Source organism: Pelobates fuscus, chromosome 2 (genome assembly GCF_036172605.1).
Source record: "Pelobates fuscus isolate aPelFus1 chromosome 2, aPelFus1.pri, whole genome shotgun sequence".
Lineage (NCBI taxonomy): Eukaryota > Metazoa > Chordata > Amphibia > Anura > Pelobatidae > Pelobates > Pelobates fuscus.
The window spans coordinates 324,586,239-324,607,867 of NC_086318.1; the positions used below are offsets into that span (position 1 = coordinate 324,586,239).

At 37.6% G+C, this 21,629-nt stretch overlaps 1 protein-coding gene across 2 annotated transcripts in view; it reads right to left on the bottom strand.

Annotated features, from left to right (window-relative positions):
* Positions 1–21,629, bottom strand: part of GRIK2 (glutamate ionotropic receptor kainate type subunit 2) — a 622,789-nt gene that overhangs the window by 372,070 nt on the left and 229,090 nt on the right. For both annotated transcript variants that reach the window (XM_063443553.1, XM_063443554.1), the window contains one exon: positions 17,888–18,055. In XM_063443553.1, the coding sequence (XP_063299623.1) occupies positions 17,888–18,055 (168 nt within the window). The remainder of the gene's footprint in view (positions 1–17,887; positions 18,056–21,629) is intronic.

Sequence of the window (21,629 nt, forward strand, 5' to 3'; positions counted from 1 at the left end):
GTGTCAGGCCAGCGTCTACTCTGCCAACTTCTGCCAGTGCACAGTGCCACTCATATCTGTCACAGTAGCTTGCACGCATAGTACCACTAATCGAAAAAAATAAATTACAGGCAGAGGAAGGCCACCCCGCAGGGGCCGTCATGGTCGTGGTGCTGTGATTCCCTTTGGCCCTAGAATAATACCCAGTGTTCAGAGGCCACATAACCTGAACTGGAAAAGTTCTGAGGACATAGTTGACTGGCTAACACAGGACACCCAATCTTCTACAGCTTCTGCTCGGAACCTTGACGCACCATCCTCCTCCAGCTTACCTCTCAAGTTACCACTCGCCTGCCTGCCGCCACCACCAACACTAGCACCACAGCCGCTTCACTTGATATGTCAGTGGAGTTATTTACACATAAGTTGGAAGAAATGAGTGATGCGCAACCATTATTGCCAGAGGATGTAGATAACAGGGATATGTCTCAGTCAGGCAGCATTACACACATGGACGTACGGTGTGATGATGATGATGTTGTACCCGCTGCTGCTTCCTTTGCTGAGTTGTCAGATACAAGTGAAGCAGTTGATGATGACGATGCGTCCGTGGATGTCACATGGGTGCCCGCTAGAACAGAAGAAGAACAGGGGGAAAGTTCCGCTGGAGAGACAGAGAGGAGGAGGAGGAGACGAGTTGGAAGCAGGGGGAGGTCATCACAAGGAGTTAGTGGCACAGTCAGACAGCATGCATCGGCACCCGGGGTCAGCCAGACAGCACGCCAATCAACACATGCTGTGTCCACCACCATTGCAGAGCTCAGCAGTGTGGCATTTTTTTTGTGTGTCTGCCTCTGACAACAGCGATGCCATTTGCAACCTGTGCCAAAAGAAACGGAGTCGTGGGAAGTCCAACACCCACCTATGTACAACTGCTTTGCGAAGGCACATGATCGCACATCACAAACGCCTATGGGATCAACACATGAGTAAAAGCAGCACACAAACTCAAAGCCGCCATCCTCCTCCTGGTCCAGCATCTTCAGCCACGTCAACCACTGCTGTCCTCCTTGCCCCCTCTCAACCATCCGCCACTCCGTCTCTCGCCTTGAGCAGTTCCTGCTCATCTGCCCACAGTCAGGTGTCTGTCAAGGACATGTTTGAGCGTAAGAAGCCAATGTCACAAAGTCACCCCCTTGCCCGGTGTCTGACAGCTGGCTTGACTGAACTCTTAGCCTGCCAGCTTTTACCATACAAGCTGGTGGAGTCTGAGGCGTTCACAAAATTTGGAGTTATTGGGACACCGCAGTGGAAGGTACCCGGCTGAAATTTCTTTGCACAAAAGGCAAACCCCAACCTGTACTCGATTGTGCAAAAGGAAGTAATGGCATGTCTGGCACACAGTGTTGGGGCAAGGGTCCATCTGACCACTGATACCTGGTCTGCAAAGCATGGTCAGGGCAGGTATATCACCTACACTGCGCATTGGGTAAACCTGGTGATGGCTGCCAAGCATGGAATGAGTGGCTCTGCATAGGAGTTGGTGACACCGCCACGACTTGCAGGCAGGCCTGCTGCCACCTCCTCTACTCCTCCTTCTCCATCCTCTTCCATAACCTCCTCGGCTGAGTCCTCTTCTGTTGCTGCATCTTGCTCCACATCAACGGCATCCCCCCAGCTCCCCAGGTACTATTCCACATCCCGGATATGGCAGTGTCACGCTGTCTTGGTGTTGACTTGCCTGAAAGCAGAATGTCACACCAGACCAGCACTCCTGTCTGCCCTGAAAGCACAGGTGGGTCAGTGGCTGACTCCGCACCAACTGGAGATCAGCAAAGTGGTTTGTGATAACGGAAGAAATTTGTTGGCGGCATTGAATTTGGGCAAGTTGAATTTGGGCAAGTGTAATCTGATCGTACAACGCTTTGTGCTTAAGTACCCAGGCTTACAGGATGTCTTGAAGCAGGCCAGGAAGGTGTGTAGCCATTTCAGGCATTCCTACACGGCCATGGCGCACTTTTCTGATATCCAGCGGCGAAACAACATGCCAGTGAGGCGCTTGATTTGCGACAGCCCAACACGTTGGAATTCAACATTCCTAATGTTCGACCGCCTGCTCCAACAAGAAAAAGCCGTTAACGAGTATTTGTATGACCGGGGTGCTAGGACAGCCTCTGCGGAGCTGGGATTTTTTTTGCCATGTTACTGGACGCTCATGCACAATGCCTGTAGGCTCATGCGTCCTTTTGAGGAGGTGACAAACCTAGTCAGTCACACCGAAGGCACCATCAGCGACATCATACCATTTGTTTTCTTCCTGGAGCGTGCCCTGCGAAGAGTGCTGGATCAGGCCGTAGATGAGCGTGAAGAGGAAGAGTTGTGGTCACCATCACCACCAGAAACAGCCTTATCAGTATCGCTTGCTGGACCTGTGGCAATGCTGAAAGAGGATTGTGAGGAAGAGGAGTCAAAGGAGGAATGTGGCTTTGAGAAGGAAGAGGAAGACCAACCACAACAGGCATCCCAGGGTGCTCATTGTCACCTATCTGGTACCCGTGGTGTTGTACGTGGCTGGGGGGAAGAACATATCTTCAGTGAGATCACTGAGGACGAGGTCCTGTCACTGAGGTCACTGAGATCACTGAGGACGAGGAACGGGACATGAGTAGCTCGGCATCCAACCTTGTGCAAATGGGGTCTTTCATGCTGTCATGCCTGTTGAGGGACCCTCGTATAAAAAGGCTGAAGGAGAATGACCTGTACTGGGTGTCCACGCTACTAGACCCCCGGTATAAGCAGAAAGTGCCTGAAATGTTACCGAATTACGGCAAGTCGGAAAAGATGCAGCAGTTCCAAAATCAATTAAAAATGATGCTTTACACAGCGTATAAGGGTGATGTCACAGCACAACGGGAATCTAACAGGGGAAGAGGTGAAAGTAATCCTCCTCCTCCCATGACCACGCCGGCAAGGACAGGGCGCTTTACAAACGTGTTGTTGATGGAGGACATGCAGAGCTTTTTAAGTCCTACACATCGCCACAGCCCTTCGGGATCCACCCTCAGAGAACGACTCGACCGACAGGTAGCAGACTACCTCGCCTTAACTGCAGATATCGACACTCTGACGAGCGATGAACCCCTTGACTACTGGGTGTGCAGGCTTGACCTGTGGCCTGAGCTATCCCAATTTGCGATAGAACTTCTGGCCTGCCCCGCTTCAAGTGTCCTGTCAGAAAGGACCTTCAGTGCAGCAGGAGGTATTGTCACTGAGAAGAGAAGTCGCCTAGGTCAAAAAAGTCTAGATTACCTCACCTTTATTGAGATGAATGAGGGATGGATCCCGAAGGGACTGACAGTGGGTGATACATTCGACTAAAAAAGGCCTGATGAGGGGGACATAACAGGGTGTCACGGCTGCCGGCCCGCCGCTTGATATTTAAATCCCTAGCTCACCCCAGTACCTTGCCCTGTCGTGGTTTCCTCTTCCTGGTTTCCTGAGAGTGCTTTATCATTGTGAATCTGATTTCCTGGTATCCTGATCTTGGCTTTTCCCTGGTTATTCTGAATTCTGGTTTCCCTGACTTGGCTTGTGTAAACGGTATTGTGTATTTTCTGGCTTCCTTGACCTCGGCTTTCCCTTTGACCATTCTCTGTCTCTAGCATATTAGTCCAGCCATTCTAAGGTCCAGTTTACGCTCTGTCCTTTTATTTTCCTTTTCTTCCCTATGTATATGTTTATGGACTGTTTGCGGTTGTTTGCGGTGCGTTAAACGGGGAGTTTGGTCTGTCACTGTGAAGCGGGCGTAACCCTTACACTACCTGATCAATACAACATCATACCTGATGTTTTAAAGCACGTTATTCCAAACAATTTAGGAATGTTAGGTGATTTATGCCCTTTATGGATTAAAACCAGTCTCTGCATCAACTATGTAATTTTCCATGGGAGTTTTGCATGCCACAGTCCAGGTGTTAGTCCCCTTGAAAGAACTTTTCCATTACTATTGTGGCCAGAAAGAGTCCCTGTGGGTTTTAAAATTCGCCTGCCAATTGAAGTCTATGGCGGTTCACCCGGTTCGCCCGTTCGCGAACATTTGCGGAAGTTCGCGTTCGCTGTTCGCGAACCAAAAATGTTATGTCCGCGACATCACTAATAATAACACATATCTACAAGTTTAGGCAAGATGTTTGATCACTCTTTATTTATTATAATACTATTATATAATGGAACACTGAATATTTAGACTGGTAAAATTCAGATTTTATCAATGGCAATACTCCATATTTTCTATGCAATGAATATTCATAATTATTCCTTCGTTTCATAACTATTTAAACTATTTAATTTCATAACTATTTAAAGTTCTATATGCAATTTATAGTCTTATTTCACAACAATTTAATGTTAGCCTATGTACAAATCCTGGAATGAAAATCTAGCTTGTGGCCTAAGGAATTACCATAAATTCAAGCATCTCCACATCCACCAATAACATTTGATATTTATCTGGATATTAAGTGTATTACTGCAATGAAACATTTTCTTATTGTGTTTTTTTTCCAGAGGGTTATTGGTGGTTGTAGAGATGAACAAAAGAATATAGGTTATGTGGTACCCTAACAATTCAAAGTCACAGTCGCATGTTTTTAATTTCCATCACCAGAACATTCGTTCAGAGAATCAATACCTCATGAAGTCGTAAAGATGAAATTAAAGTCCATTCACTTGAATGGAAATATACTTAGAATTGCTTCTGAAAAAATAACAAATAAAAACACTTGGCATACATATTTTGCAAAGACCCCAATGGCAACAATGAACTGGCGGTGAGGCAAAGGTGAGTTATACTTATATACCAGGAGAAGAAAAAGAGGAGCATATGATAGCTATAATTATGTTGTCTTCTATGTAACATGATGTCTTTCAAGTTTATGAGGGGCATTTCAGTGAGTTATACAGGCAATCTGGTCAAAATTAATGAAAATATTTTTTCTGAGTATGTATGATCTTCTTTGATCAAGCTGTATCTTTAAAAAAATAACTATGGAAAAATGATCTATGTGTATCAGAAATCTGCAGTACATATTCTGTGTTGAATAAATACTCTTAAGTTTAATTTTATAATGCCTATATATGTCCAGACGCTATGCATTTACTCCAAATCAAGGACATCCAGGGGTAATTGTCATACAAAGTGCATGTTTTCAGCCTATAAAGAGTTAGAAAAACAAGATGTAGAGGAGCTGCAATCCTAAAATACAAGATCTCAACTGTAATCCTCTGAAACTGGAAAAAAATGCTGTTCAGTGGTTATAGCCCATTCCATTAATCCTTAAATTGCGATTAACAGCCAGGGTTGGTCGGTGTTCTAAGTCAATAAGGGGGGCGGGCCACACAAATTCTGTTTGGTTCCCGAACAGGGGGATACGGGTCTGCAGAACTAAATATAGGTTCCAAACCTCAGGGAATGATACCAAGTCTGCCACACAAGACATCCCAATCTGAGGTATATTGTGCTTCTTCTTCAAAGGGGAGAGAAGAGGAGTGTATGTGTGTACGAGTACCTAAGTGCATGTTTGTGCGTGTGTGTGTGGTTCTCAATTCAAAAGACTTAGATCTGCTAGAGAGGCATGAGATACATAATTCTGGGTCAATCTGAGGTCACTCAGATCAATGATTTTAAATAGAAATTTTGATGAATTAAACTTAAATATATGAACTAAAACATAATATTATTATCTTGGGATTTTTTTTTATCCAATATCCCCAATATCTAATATAACATGTGCCATTTTAATATTATATTCTAGGAGGGAATAACATAAAATCTGATGGAAAGCAATACAAACATTCTTGTTTGTATGTTTGGCATTTGGGCTCACATTGAAAAATAATATTACAAATTACATACCATACAAGCAGAACGTTTATGTAGTCAGTAAAAACCTTTCAACTTTGAATGGTGGACAACATAAACTGGTATTGGGTCATGCCATGTAATTTGCAAAGGGAGGACTCTGGACAGATAAAATAAATCTTTCTATACATTGGGATGCGATAAACACCTATATTAATATGATTGCCTTTTTTAATTTATATTTTTGCTTGCTGTCAGGCATTACCCCTGCAATATTTAATACTGAGTGATGGAAAAGTACTTTGGATGTAAGCTTTCATTTTGCATCTTGATGTTTCCTTTTAACAATCTTTTAACAAATATTTTGTAACTTAAAGGGACACTAGACTGCCCAAATACAAAATACATGTAATTTATTATGCATTTATTTTCCTTGCGTTTATAACTAAAAATAACCTGCAAAACCTGAATTTTTCTTGTCTACAGCTTGCATTTTTCTTGTCTACAGTTTTTGCAAGGCAAGGTGATCTGGGCAATTGCTGACTCTTTAATTTAGTTCCACTGAACTAAACAAACCAAGAAGTAACATGTGGACCTGTTGTCTGCTTGAAAGCCAGGGGATGTAACCAGTTTAATTTATAAATGTGTCAATATCTATAGAAATCTGCACTTTGAAAAAATGAAAAAAAGGACACACTCTTCACACATAAAGCTTTTCAGCAAGCTAAAGTGCTTTAGGGGTCTGGAGTGTCCTTTTAATGTGAAACAATGGATTAACCATTACATTTGCTGGGCAGGCAAGTTATCAAAGGCTTAAGTTCAAGTCATATCAATATTGCAGCATATTTGGCTTTGCATGTCACTCGCAAACTGGACCCTGAATTGGCAGCCCTTCTCGAAGCTGAGATAACAATAGAAGAACAACGTGAAGCCTTAAAGACATCAAAATGGGCTTGGGCCCCAGGCCCGGATGGCTTCTCCTTGCATTATTACAAGAAATTTGGAGATGTCCTACTTCTCCACCTTCTGGCCTTGCTCAATTCTTTGTTCCAAGAAGACAGGACGCCGATTTATTTATTCTAATGAAACCCCACTTTTTGGGGCTAGGAGATATAAACTCTGTGAAGATGAATGTCCTACCTAGACTTTTATATATATTCCAGACCATACCCATCTATTTGCCGCAGGCATTTTTCATATTTCTGAATTCCACTATGGTTACTTTTATATGGAGAGGACGAAGACCCAGACTTTGCATGACACAACTAATGAGATCGAAACATGGGGGTAGGCTAGGGCTGCCTCTTTTCTGGGATACTATCATGTGGCCCACTTGACGAGGATGGTGGAATGGCATGCCAGCTGCACCCATAAATCTTGATGTCTAATTGAACATGGTTTGGATGTCGGATACCTATGGCTGCATGGCTCCTGGATGTGGAGGCTGGAGCTCTGGCCCGAGAACAACCAATTATTGGTTCTGAGATTTGACAACAGATCATATTTAAAATTTCACTTTCGATTCCAGTTGGTCCAATCTACCCAGTGGCGGGAAACCCAGCGTATCCCCCTGGACTTGAGAGGGGAGCATTGGACTTCTTAGGGAAGGGCTCCTGCTTTCGCCTATTAGATGTGTGCCATGAGTCAGCGTTGATTCCCCTTGCTGATCTCCTTCCAGATAGACCACCCACAGCTATGGAATCAGTTTGGTATCATCAACTCCAGCACTTTGTTTCATCAGTGTCTCACACGATTCAACTGCGCAGACTGCTGACGCCTCTGGAAGATATCTGCAGAAAGACTGAACTTTTGTACCATGGTATATCCGCACTCTATAAACTACTGATGGATGTGGAGAAGCACCCTTCTCTCAAGTTCCAATCCTTATGGGAGGAAGCACTCTGCATGGCACCGACGACCCAGGAATGGGATAAAATAGCTCACTGCACTTACCTCAGTTCGAACTGTGCAAACTACGTAGAAACCAATTATAAGATCCTCACCAACCATGCATTCTTCCCGGATAGTAACATGCGTGCTGAAGATGTGGTAATGGACCCGTTTTTTTCCTCCATATTTTATGGGAATGCTCGAGTATTGTCTTGAATTGGCAGAGAATTCATGCAACTATGCTCAAGGTGGTAGATGAAGTTGTGAATTGGCACCCTGCAGATATGTTGCTTAACTGCTCTGCCCTCCCAATCTCAAAATTTAAGAAATCGTTCTACCGACACTTGCTTACTGCAGCACGCTCTGTAATACCCACTTTCTGGAAACTGAAGGACCCTCTGACTTGCTCAGCAGAGTAGAAGAGATCCCCAGTTGAAGAAGGGGGTTGTCGCAACTAAAGAAAAACTAGAGAAACATGAGGAGATCTGGAGAACATGGATTTACCACCTGAGCACTAATGACACATAAAGCCATTCACGGACAGTGTGTTGTGCCTGTTCGGGCGACAAGAGACTGATGGATAATAGAAGCTCCATAGAAGGGTCGGAGCAGGTGTTAATGGAGCGACAATCAAGGCCTTGCACCCCTCCCTCCATCCCCTCCTTTTCCTTCTGCTTCCCGTTTCTCACTTTCTTCTTTCTTTCCCAAGCCACCCTCTCAGATTTCAGACGTCAACCCTATAATTGCTCTCCCTCTCATAGTGGTTCCTATCTAAGTGTCTCAAGGGTCAGCAACATGCAGATGGTGCAGGTAGTTGTGGTTTATTTTAAGGCCACTTGGCCGCATGCCACAGTGTTGACGCCTTAAAAGCTGGGCCTGACAGCATACCGGGAGACGATTATGTGGCGGGGAACTGTAAAATGTGACTGGGGTAGAATGAGAAGGCAATGCTATAGACTCTTGATGGATTGACTACCCACGTTCCAGCTATGGTCATGGTCACTACCCATATAATTGACTACCCATGATAGACAGGTGGAGGAGGTGCCCCACCCGCTGCGCATAGCCAACATTAACAGGGCCGGCAATTACATATCCTAGACATGGATTTTAGCACATACACTATGCCTCGTAGTTCTGTACACTAGGCCAAAGTTACTCGCGATGCACCAAGCGGAAGCAGCTACCTTTGCAGTGATGCCTTTTGTAACTGATCCCCACCTGTATACTCTGACTGTATGTTGTATAACTATCAAAAAATACTTCAATGAAAATATAATTGTCAAAAAAAGTTTTTTCTAACATTTCTAACATAAATTATATGTGTACTATCATTAATCTGTGTAAGAATCTGTGTAAGATTTCTGTGTAAGAAATCAAACAGCCTTTTGTGGAGAAAAAAATAAAAAATTAAATACCCCCACCATTCGGCTGTGATTTTGGAAATAGGACTAGATGTTAATGAACCACGATCACAATGTAGGCTGAATGAGAGATTATTTACTGATTCTAAACTATTGACTATATGTCGGAGAGGATTAAATTATACTATAAAGAAAATACGACACAAGAAATCCCAAAGCAAATCTTATGGTGTGCCTTTAAGAGTGTAATAAGGGGTTATATAATTAAACTTGGGTCCGAAAAAAAGGGAACAAGGCCTATCTTTAAATCAACTATATCTTGAATTCTATAATTTAAATTAAAAAAATAAAATCTCCCCTACAAAGGAGTTGGATCAACAAATATCAGAAATATCCAAGAAGATCAATACTATTTTATTGGCAAAAGTGAACTTCGCTTTACAAAAGCTAAATCAGAATTGGTACCATAAAAGTAACAAAGCTGATAAAATGCTTTCTAATAGACTAAAAAATAGAAAAGCTAGATCGAGAGTTGAAAAGTTCATAGTAGATGATCATAATTACAATGACCCAAAATCAATAGGTAATGCCTTTAATAAATTTTATGCACAACTTTATAATCTCTCCTCCAGCCCCCAGGAATTAGATATATCTGAGTATCTGGATGGGATTAAATTGCCAACTCTTACAGATGGCCAGCAGAAAGAGTTAAACTTACCCTTCTCTGAATCTGAGGTTAGTCTGGTAATTGACAGGCTTAAGATGAACAAAGCCCCAGGTCCTGATGGGTATACTAATTGGTTTTTTAAGAAATTTAAAAATGAGCTATTGCAACATCTAGTAGATACATTTAACGAGATTAGAGAATCGGGTCTCCCTTTGAAAGAAATATTACAGGCTAATATCTCACCGATATTAAAACCTGATAAGGACCCAACTAATTTGGCTAATTACTGGCCTATATCTCTAATAAATTCAGATATTAAAATTTACTCTGCTGTCATTGCAAATAGACTAAAATCAATTATTCCATCTTTAATTCATTACGACCAAATAGGTTTTGTTCAGAATAGAGACCCAAGTAATAATACTCGAAGTTTGACTGCCCTGATAGATTATGTAAGAAGGAGTAAGATCCCTATGCAGGCCCTGTCACTGGATGCCGAGAAGGCGTTTGACAGGGTCAGCTGGAGTTTTATGAGCCAGACTCTGGACAAATTTGGATTTGCTGGCTCTATTAAAACTGCAATAATGGCTCTCTATTCTAGTCCAACGGCTAAAACCGTGGGCCCTGGTATCTCCGCAGATTGGTTTACAATTTCTAACGGGACTAGGCAGGGATGCCCCCTGGCTCCGCTTTTATATATTTTGACTCTTGAACCGCTCGCAGTGAGCATAAGAAACAACTATCAAATTAAAGGAGTTATTCTGAACCACTCTGAATTTAAGATCAGCCTATATGCTGATGACATAATATTAACACTGCCTGATCCGGATTTATCACTAGGGGCCTTGTTTCGGGAGTTGGAAGACTATGGTAAAGTTTCAAACTATAAATTAAATATTGGTAAATCCCAAGTTATGCCCATCAATTTAGATTTTACAACAATTAATATATTATCAGTTAAATATCCCTTCACTTGGTCATCTCAAGGTTTTAAATATCTTGGGATTCATTTCTCTTATAACTTGAAAGAAATGATTGATAAAAACGTGGATAATCTTATAAAAGATACCAGTGATAAATTACTTAAAGAGTGGAGAAACATAAGAATTTCCTGGCTGGGGAGAATAAATATCATCAAATCATATATTCTACCACATTGGTCATACCTGTTTAGAATGATCCCTTTATCTATAACAATAACTAAACTTAGGCAGATTCATAAATTATTTCTGAATTACATATGGGATTATAAGAGGTCAAGGATCTCGATCTTACACGTAATGAAAAAGCCCAATAAGGGTGGCCTGGCTGTCCCAAATCTTATCAAATATTACGAAGCCTCTAGGCTGTACCATCTATGGAGATGGCAGGGCCCAACCTCATTGGATGAGCCTTGGTATAAAATTGAATCCTTTTTGTGTAATTCAAAAGATCTTTCTAATATGTTATGGATTGACGTTGGGGCAAGTGCAAAATTCATCTCCAACATAGAAACTTCATACATAAAAGATATCTATGAAATTTGGGTAAAATACAGGAAAATAAATCACATTTTAAATAAAATTTCTAAGTATAGTCCAATTAAGACAATGGAATATAATATTAATGACCTAAATTTAGGTAATTGGATCAAATTTGGTTCAACTAAAATAGATGATTTATTAGAATTGAATAAAATAAGGTCTTTTTTACATCTTCAGTTAAGTCTTGACCTTAATTCAAGAGAGTTATTCACATATCTAAGAATCAAAAATTATTTGGACAACCATTTGCTTTATGACAACACTAGGATAAATAAAAAGTTAAATGATCTATTTAAAAATAATACTAATCATAAATCGATATCTAGTTGGTATGAATTATTGAGAGAGGAAGAAAAAGAGTCTAAACCAAAAGCATGGAAAAATTGGGAACAAGAAAGTGGGTCTTTAATCGAGTTAGAGCAGTGGTATAGATCAATTCAAGAAGTTAAAAAATCGTTGATTGTCTAAATATCATAGAGCTTCATTATAAAATTCTTCATCAATGGCATAGGGTACCAAAAATTCTAAATAGAATCAATCCTGAAAATTCCAAACTTTGTTGAAGATGTACTTGTGCTGAAGGTAGCTCTAAACATATTTGGTGAGGATGTAAGCTTCTAAGACCTATATGGAATAAAGCATTTAGAGTTATATCAGGCTCTTTTTCATTTTAACTTAAGAAGATTCTCAACTCAAAATAGATATCTAATAATCCAACTTATGATGGCCATAAAAATAGAAATATCAAGATATCGGCTACAGAAAAAGACTCCATCTTGGACCCAAGTGCTAACTCAGCTTAAATACCAACATGATATGGAAAGGAGAATATCTTTTCAATATGATAGCCACTTAAAAGTTGATGAGAAATGGTCACCTTGGCTAGATAATCTGATATAACTGTATACCTTGGCGTTCTCTGTTATGCATATTCTTCTGTATAAAGATCACCCTAGTTCCTCCCTGTGGTACTGTATTCAGGAAAGTTATGAAGTAACTTAATTATTATAGTTTAGGCCCGCCTAATCCGTCTCACTCAACAGTACACATATCCTTCTATTGTAAATCAAAGTCTACATGTCTAATTCTGAACTGTTCTTGTCTGTGATGTTATATATGTAAAATTTGAAAAAAGAATAAAAAAAATTATATTAAAATTAAAATACCCCCAAGAATTTGTTAAAAAGCGGTATAAAAATAGAATCACATAAATAAATAATAGGAACAAATATAAACAAACATTATGTTTTATAAAAACTTTGGTATCCTTTTTTTTAAAGTTGAGGTTGTGAACTATAGGAACTGATTAATTTTGAAAGTGCCTCAAACTATGAAAGCTACATCATTTGGGAATCTAAAATATTTATAAGTCCATTCTAGAGGTTCCAAAAGTCAATACACCAATAGCTAAAATAAATAGTAGCCTGATCATGTTTTTATGCTTTGTACAGCGAATGCGCACTGAGGCATCATGCATGTAGCAAGGCCTAATATTTTTAGTTCTAGCTAAAATCCATTATTAATACATTAGTAAAAGTACTGCCAGAGGTAGCCAAAGAAATCCTTAGCCCTAGTAGTCTCTAGGCTAGAAAATAGGTACAGTACACATTTTAATCAATGCCTCTCCACACAAAAAAAAAGCAAGGAAGGTACTGTCAAATGTAAAAAATGCAGTTCAATTTCAGTTTAACAAAACCAATGATAGCATGAAATGTAAAAATAGCTAAGCTGTATAAATATTTGTGCAGTGAACACCTTCCGTTCTTACTTTACTATTAAATGTATTTAATAGATCCTGAATAATTTTCCAGCTGGGTACACACGACGTTCAGAATTTATATAAATTTGATCATGTAAAATTTGCCCCCAAAACTATTGTCAGTTGATTAGAGTAAGGAAATAGAAGTCAAATGCAATAAAAAAATGCAAATATGAAGGAACTGTATTGGATAATAACATCTTGATACTCCATGATTTTTTGTATATCATTAGGGGCTCCATTCTATTAGGTAAGATAAAATCTGTAATAAAAGCTTTTATTATCCAGTGAGCAAAGCCTTCTTTATAATACAGTGATCCAATTTATTGAGAAGCAGGTTCTATTACATAAAAAGGCCAGTATTATCAGTATAAAAGGTCATTGTATGTGCAATACTGTACATACAATAATGTATGATCATTGAGCCTATAAGGCAGCTTTTCGGGAAGACTGAAGAGCTGCCTGTGCTTCAAAATTATTGTAGGGGCTCCAGCGATGCTTGTTGATTTTTACATGCTGTTAAAAGATTTTTGCGTTACATACTGCAGCTATCTCTGACAGTAGCCAGCGACTTACTATGTTTATCTCTTCCTTCTATTTCTAGAAGGGCTGCTTAGGGAATCCTTAGACCAGCGAGTCTGTTTCCAGGTGCATATGGAAACACAGTTAGAGATGGTATTTTCTCATACTAACATTTTTAGTTTTACGAAGGCCCGAAGGTCCAGGTAGTACAATATTTATACTTACGGGTTGGGGGGGAGTATTATTTTTTCTTCCCATAATATGTTTACTGTTTCCCATAATATTATTTACAAAGCCGTTTACCTGGCACTATAGGGTCCTACAGTGCTCCCCTCCCTCGCACCCCTCCCTCCTGTTGTCCCTCTGCTCTCGGTCAGGCTCCGCCACGCTCCTCCCCAATGGCCGCACTCACATTAGGATTTCTCCATAGGAAAGCATTAATCAATGCTTTCCTACAGGGAAAAAATCTGATGCTGGAGGTCCTCATGCAAAGCATTAGGACATACAGCATTAGATAACAGACCAATGGTCTGTTTCGATTCCGTTAGCGCTCTAGGGGCTGTCTGGTAGACAGCCACTGAGGGCAGTCTTAGAGCACTAAGTGCAAAAGAGACACAGCACCCAGACCACTTCAATGAGCTGAAGTGATCTGGGTGCCTACAGTGTCCCTTTAAGGATGTTTTATCTCTTTTAGCTGTATGTTAGTATTAACTACCATGATAGTATCAACGATTTGTTACTTTGTTTTTTTCCCAAGCAGCATTTGATACACTTTACTTTCTTATTTTGTTTTGGACATAAGAAATTATACACACACAAAATGGTTGTGGCTAATATTTTATACTGTTTAGCTTATGTGTATGTTTCACATTTTTGTTAATTCAAACTCCAATTGCTCTCAGCATTGGTGTTGACGGTTTATTTATATTTATTGCATTGATGTTCTGTATTAACTAACATCAGGGAAGTTGGATGATGATTAGATGTTTATTGATGCCTACATGGGAGTCATAAAAAAGTGAAGCTGTAAGCACCAAAAGACTTCATCTTATTGGTTTAACTTTGCCATTTCAAAGAAACTTAGACTCAAAAACATTAGCTAATAAATCATTCTTGTATGAGGAGAACAGAATAGTAAAACAGTCAAAAGATTCAGATGTTTTTTATCACATCACACAGAATGGAATGAATCATTGGCTTCCAAGAGATAAACATGTTGGTTAATTTTAACACCTAAACAAAACACCTGTTAAAATGTCAGGGTTGATGGTTTCCCCCCTGCCAGAGATAAATTTGAGTTCAACTAAATAAGTAACATTCATACCTCACCACATACTTGAATAATAAGGAAATGTCAGTCTCCCGTTCCTTCTAAAACACTTTTCATCATTTTACTATTTAAAGCAGGACCTTTACAGAATTAAATATTTTAACTGCATCAATATTAATTAGTGTTGTTCATTGTAAAAGAATGGAAAGTTTCACGTGTATGCCAATGCAGGTTCAATGAAATTCAATATACTTAAGTGTTATAATTGCCACCATAAAATATTGTTTGCCAGGTAATCAAATCAAATTATCTTACTTGTCAAAATTATATAAAATATTAGCAAATTGATAGGTCATACCTATTAAATTTTGAAAGAATATAATTATGTTTATGTGGCTTCCATTTAATATTTCACTAATACCAATAATATCACAATGAAAATATTTTATTATAAAGGCCACTTTATGCCACTAATTTGATTTTATATTTGATAATAAACCATTTGATGTATTGTCAACATGTGTTACTCCTTTCCCTGACTTGGTCATTCTATTTGAGCTTGAATTGTTAGCATATGTATGCCTTCTGATTAACCATTCAGGTGTCTTGCATGATAGCATTCACTGTGGCAATGTATTGTAGAAACTAAAGAGGTCTTAAGAGTTGTGTGGATCTTGTCCTCAGATTGTATTATAATATAAGTATTTAAAATAAGATATATTTCAATGAATACAATATATAATAATTATAAGCCTTTTTTGTTAATAGAATGTTCACCTCACCTGAGCAAATGGATAGATCAGGAGTAGGTAACTTTTGGCACTTCAGAGGTTTTAGACAGCTGTTTTGCCAACATAATGGATGTAAAAGCATTATGGGAGATATAGTCCAACACATCGGGAGTGCCCAATGTTGCCTATTCCTGATATAGATAATTTCATAACTATCACATTTGACATCTGGGCTTGTGATACATCAAAGCTTTCAACCTGTAGCATAGAACTCATGCACACGTTTGCTTTCTAGTAAAAGTACTTATAAATTGATTTCCACCTGAGGGATATCTACATCTTATACTGGGTTTAGTTCCACACTCAAAGGTGTCTCTGCAATTTAACCAAGATGAATTATCAATATGGTAAGAAAAGACAGAGGGTGAAAGGCTAAAAACCAATTGGGGTCCTTTTAGCTGCAACCCTAGACCAATGTATCACAAGAAAGTAAAGTTTACTATCACTGTATAAAACAGAAAGATATCTATTAATATTATTTTTAATATTCTACTTCAGTGATGCTCTTGGACATTAACCATCCTATACTTTTGTTTCCACCTATAATTCTCAAATTGTCCCAGCATCTGCTATTAATAAAACAAACAAGCAACATACTAATTGGGTATATAATATGCTAAACAATAATTTCCCACCAGAATAAACACCCTTAGCTCGTGTTGATCATTTATTAGAATTAAAGCAAAATATTAAAATACACAGAATATGGTAAAGAGACCCATGTTGTAATTGACATCAAACTCCAAAATGACCCGAGAACCACAGAAATAAAGAAGTCTAAATTTCCAAGCATAAAAGTCAAGCAAAGTGAAGCTAGCAAAATAACTTAGTGATACTTACAATTTTTACAGGGTATTAATCGAACTACAGTATCAAGATATGCATGAAGGCACACTAAAATAGCCATATTTTGCATAGCTTTTTAAAGATGGTTTGGAACTAATTGACTAAACAACAAGTTATCATGTAAAAATCTAAGATCTTGATGACAGTAATACTGGATTACTTCCCTGATTTCTTATTATTATTATTTTCTATGTTTCTCAAATCACTACAATTTACTGTCTTGTGAAATAATTCCCTAGTTTCCTTCATCTGTGCCAGCAAGTTAACACAAGCCAATTTGCCCCAGGATGTACTTGGAAAGTAGAAACACGCTAAATACATCTTTCCCTGTTACATATGGTTAGATCATTATTATTATTTCAAGCAATGGCATCAATAGCTCAGTATATGTCAGATGGCTCAGTATATGTCCATGCTTCAGGAGACAGGCTAAGCACCTTTACTCCTACAACTTGTAATGTGGGTAAGGAATGTTTTGGTGCTATTCTTGCACAGCAATTCTAGGCTGCAATTGTTGGGGAAATTATTTCAAAATGGCTTAAAATGAACTGAATTTATATCTAAGAATACTGGATTTTTTTTTTTTTTAAATTGTCATTTTAAGTAGGATTGACCAGATATGCAATAGTAAATGATTTCTCCATAACCGAACAATGAAAATGAAACATGTTTGAGATGATCCTAAGAGGGTGAATTAACGGAACAAAAGTAGTAAATTTGTATTGTTCTCTATTGAATTCTTGTTCTTTTACAGAAACAACAGATCAGCTTTAAATGAAAGATCATACAAACTCACAGAATGCAAACACATATTTAAAGCATGTAGATCATGAAAACAAATCTAATTTCTAGTTTTTAACATGCACTGACAAGTTCCAAAGTGACTATGGAAACAGAATAACAAAATAATTGTTTGGAAGCTTTGTGAAATATATTTCCATGTCTGAGAAGCCTCACCAAGAAATGGCAAGACTGGTAAAAAAAGTCCACTTATATTTGACTGTAGATTATGATGAATCATGTTCTCAACTCAGTTCTCAATGCTAAAGAGCCTCTAGTGGCTGTCTGGAAGATAACCACTAAAAGTGTGGAAACTCTGCAATTGAAATATTTACAGTTTATACAAAACTGCAATATTTTACATTGCAGGATTAAAGCTACAGTGCCACTGCACAAAGACGACTTCACTGAGATAAAGTGGTCTGGATGACTTTAGTGGTCCTTTAATACCTATTAATTAGCTATTTTGGAATATAATATTTTGTAAATAAATATCTATAATCCTTTGACTGATTAGTGGGTTTATCAATATTGTGTAAAATAATTTAGTTGAACAAAATATTCACTTTCTAATATTTACAATGCGGTACCTTTAAGTCCTTCAAAATATGAAACATATTTTAGAATTTTTTTTACCTTTTCTGGATGCTTCAAAACTGTCATAGAGATTTATCCGTTGAGTATCGTATGTTAACGTAGTGTTTGGCAGTAAAGTTCTGTTTCTGTTAATTGTATTTACAGCAAATCTGAAGGCTAATTCTTCAGCCCCAAAAGGTCCAGACTCCACATATTCAAAAATACCTCCTAGAAAAGAAAAAAGAAAATTATGTTTGTACAATTCTATAATAGTTAAGTACATTTACTAATAATAGGTCATTGTAATCTGTGCCATTTTTCAGATTAGACATTTAACTGCAGACTTTCCAAACTGGCCAGAAACAGACATATATCTGAACCAATTGCTACTGGTATATTTTAAATGTTGGTTGCTCAACTAAAAAATGAGCGTAGAACAAGTATTTAAACATAACTATAAACCAAATATCTGTTGTCTGTGCTCATGTACACTGCATACATATTTTGCTATAAATTAGATTATTATTATTTTTTTAACAAAATGTATCATTGTATGGGACATTAATAATCCTATAATTTCCTTGTGATTATTTGCCCTCTTTTATCAATAGTAAATTAATAAGGAGCACATCCCAATAAAAAAACTAGTTAAATTGCTCTCTCCTAAAGGGCAGCACTCTACTCTCTCCTCCAGCTCTGCTTCACTCCCATCTTATTTGATTATTTACTGTCCTAATGTGTTTTATACCCCACGTCTTACAGACTGTAAGCTCCTTTGAGCAGGGCCCTCTTCAACCTATTGTTCCTTTAAGTTTTCTTGTAATTGTCCTATTTATAGTTACATCCCCCATCTCATATTATTGTAAAGCGCTACGGAATCTGTTGGCGCTATATAAATGGCGATAATAATAATAATAATATCAATACACTAATAGATACAAATATGCATGTTTCAGGCTGAATGGATAAACAAGGCTGATAAACTATACATAAATTGAAACCATACTATATATGCAATGAATACAAAAAAATTCCCAAAAAAGCACAAAGAAAATAAAAGATAATCATAAGAAGTTATGAACCTGTACAAATGTTTTTAACCCCTTAAGGACCAAACTTCTGGAATAAAAGGGAATCATGACATGTCACACATGTCATGTGTCCTTAAGGGGTTAAAAAACAATCTAAATAGATACCAAAAACGACCAGATGACACAGGAGAGAGAGGCAAGGGGTAACAAAGCAAATGATAACTACAATCCCAACGTTTCGGCAAAACTGCCTTTGTTAAGGGAGCATGTTTTCCTGCATTATCTGGTCTTTCTTTGGTATGTGCTTAGATTGTTTTTGAACACTTATATTGGTTCATATCTTCTTATTATTATCTCTGAGCTTATTTTTGCTTTTTTCTTTGGATTTCATTTGTGCTTATTGCAAATATATATAAAAGTTTCAATTTATCTGTAGTTTAGCATCCTTGTTTATTCACTTAGTCTGAAACATGCAAATATGTGTATATTAGTGTATTTATATAGATTTATCTAATACAATTTGGTTACTTTTCATGGGGTAGGTTCCTTATTCATTCTCTTCAGATTGTATTTATAGACTCCACTGGAAAAAGAGGCATTGAGTGAGCAACCTGTCTCTTTACTACTTTAGTTTCATTGGATTTCTTTTTTGTCTGTTAATTATTCTTCTTTATTGGTCATTTTTATCAAAACTAGAATGCCACACCATTAAAGGTAGATTTAAATGCATACAGAAATTATTGTATCTTACATTCGTTTAAAATTGGCTAATGTGAAATGCAAGGAACAGTTGGAATATACATTTACACAGTAATATTAGTATCATACAAAGGTCCTTAGACATAATTAACAACACAGGGAAAGGAGACAATTTTCGTTTACATGTTACAAAGAAGTCTTTAGGGGTTTAGCTACTGAGTAGCAAGTTTTGATTGCATAACCAACCAAGGCCAAAATACCTGGATTAAAGAACATTACATTTGTTTGAGATGAAGATTAGATCGCATACAGTTTGTCTGAAAAAAATAGTTTTGTTGTACAAATTTTGCCCATGTGGCATTTCAATTTGAACAAATTGGGGAAAAAAATATTTAGACTAACCATAAATGGAACAAAAGTTTGCCTATTAGTGTACTGCAAAATAAAAAATAATAATAAAATATATGTATATATATATATATATATATATATATATATATATATATATATATATATTTTAAGTAGTTTTCCCCTAACCCTATTTATATATATTTATATAAATATATATATATATTTTTGTTTTGTTTTATTTATTTATTTATTTTTCAGTACACTAATAGGCAAACTTTTGTTCCATTTATGGTTAGTCTGAATAATTTTGCCCCCAGAAACATATATATATATATATATATATATATATATATATATATATATATATATAAAAAAAATTCTCCCTAAAAGGGACTAAAAGTAACCTTAAAATTGTCTGTCGATGGATAAGAAATTTGAAGTATTTTTTTGATTTTAAAACAACTTTTTTTTCTAAAGTATCAAGAGTTGCCTATACAACTTAATGGTTTTGGGGATTGCCCTGTGGAAATTGATTTAAAGCAACATACACATCAAAAGGCATTTTAGTGCATTTCAGCAAGTGGAAACTGATTTAAAGCAACACACATATCAAGAAGCACTACAGTGCATTTCAGCAAGTGATGCTATTAAAGGGACCTTTGCTATGAGAATTTTGTGTATACATGCACCGTATGGAAAATAAGATCTTTTTCCTTAAAGTATTTGCACCAGACCAGATGGCACATTGATAAGTACTTTAGATAAGATCTTACGAATCAGTAAGATTTGGGATATTTAAAGGAACCTAAGATATATTTAAAAGAAAAAATTTTTTTTGAATCTCCATTACTATGTGGATGCTAATGGATACCATATAGGCTGATTTGGAGTCTCTACATCTTTTTTCTTTTTTTTGGCTTGCTGTGGATTGTTTTTGGATATTCTTAATTGAACATAATAAAGGTGAAGTTTTAATACAAAGATTACTTTTTGCATTTTTTTGGAATCATACCAGTCCTGATTAGTAACTCCCGCTAAAGGAAAAATGGAGGACAATCTACTGTCAGGAGAAGAGACTCCACAATTGGAATTATTACACTTCACGGAGGAACAGGCTCTAAACATCTTATGGGACACCACCAGTCTGGAGCTTCCCACTACGGTCACCTCCAAAGATGTCTATTTCAAATTATTAAAACTCAAGAAAAGAGAGGTGGATTTGGACCTACATGGTCTTTTCTTGTCGGATTATCATAAGGCTAGACAAATCCCAAGAGGCTTTAGGGTGCAAAATGCGCCCACAATAGGAAGAATGAAACCCAAAGTAAGAAAAAACTGGGTAGCTGTTATGAACAAATGTTCAATGGACCTGATGCTCATCATAATTCAGGATGTAAAAGAAGACCTCCAGGATATTAGACTCAAAATACAACAAGCAGAAAGTGAGAATGCTGTTATATTGAGTTCACCAGAAGGCATCAGTCTAAGTATCAAATTGAATGAGGAAGTTTTAAAATACAAAAATCAATTAGTGAGGTTCAAACGTCAAAAAATGGAAAGAGTCAGGATGGATTATGGAGAGAACCGGGTGTACAAATGGCTAATGGGGGAGCAAAGACACAGACCCAAACGCTTCCGAAAGAAGATCATTAAACCAGATGTTATGACCATAGACATCACCTCAGGGGAATCTGCCTCCGAAAATGAAGGAACCTCTTCAC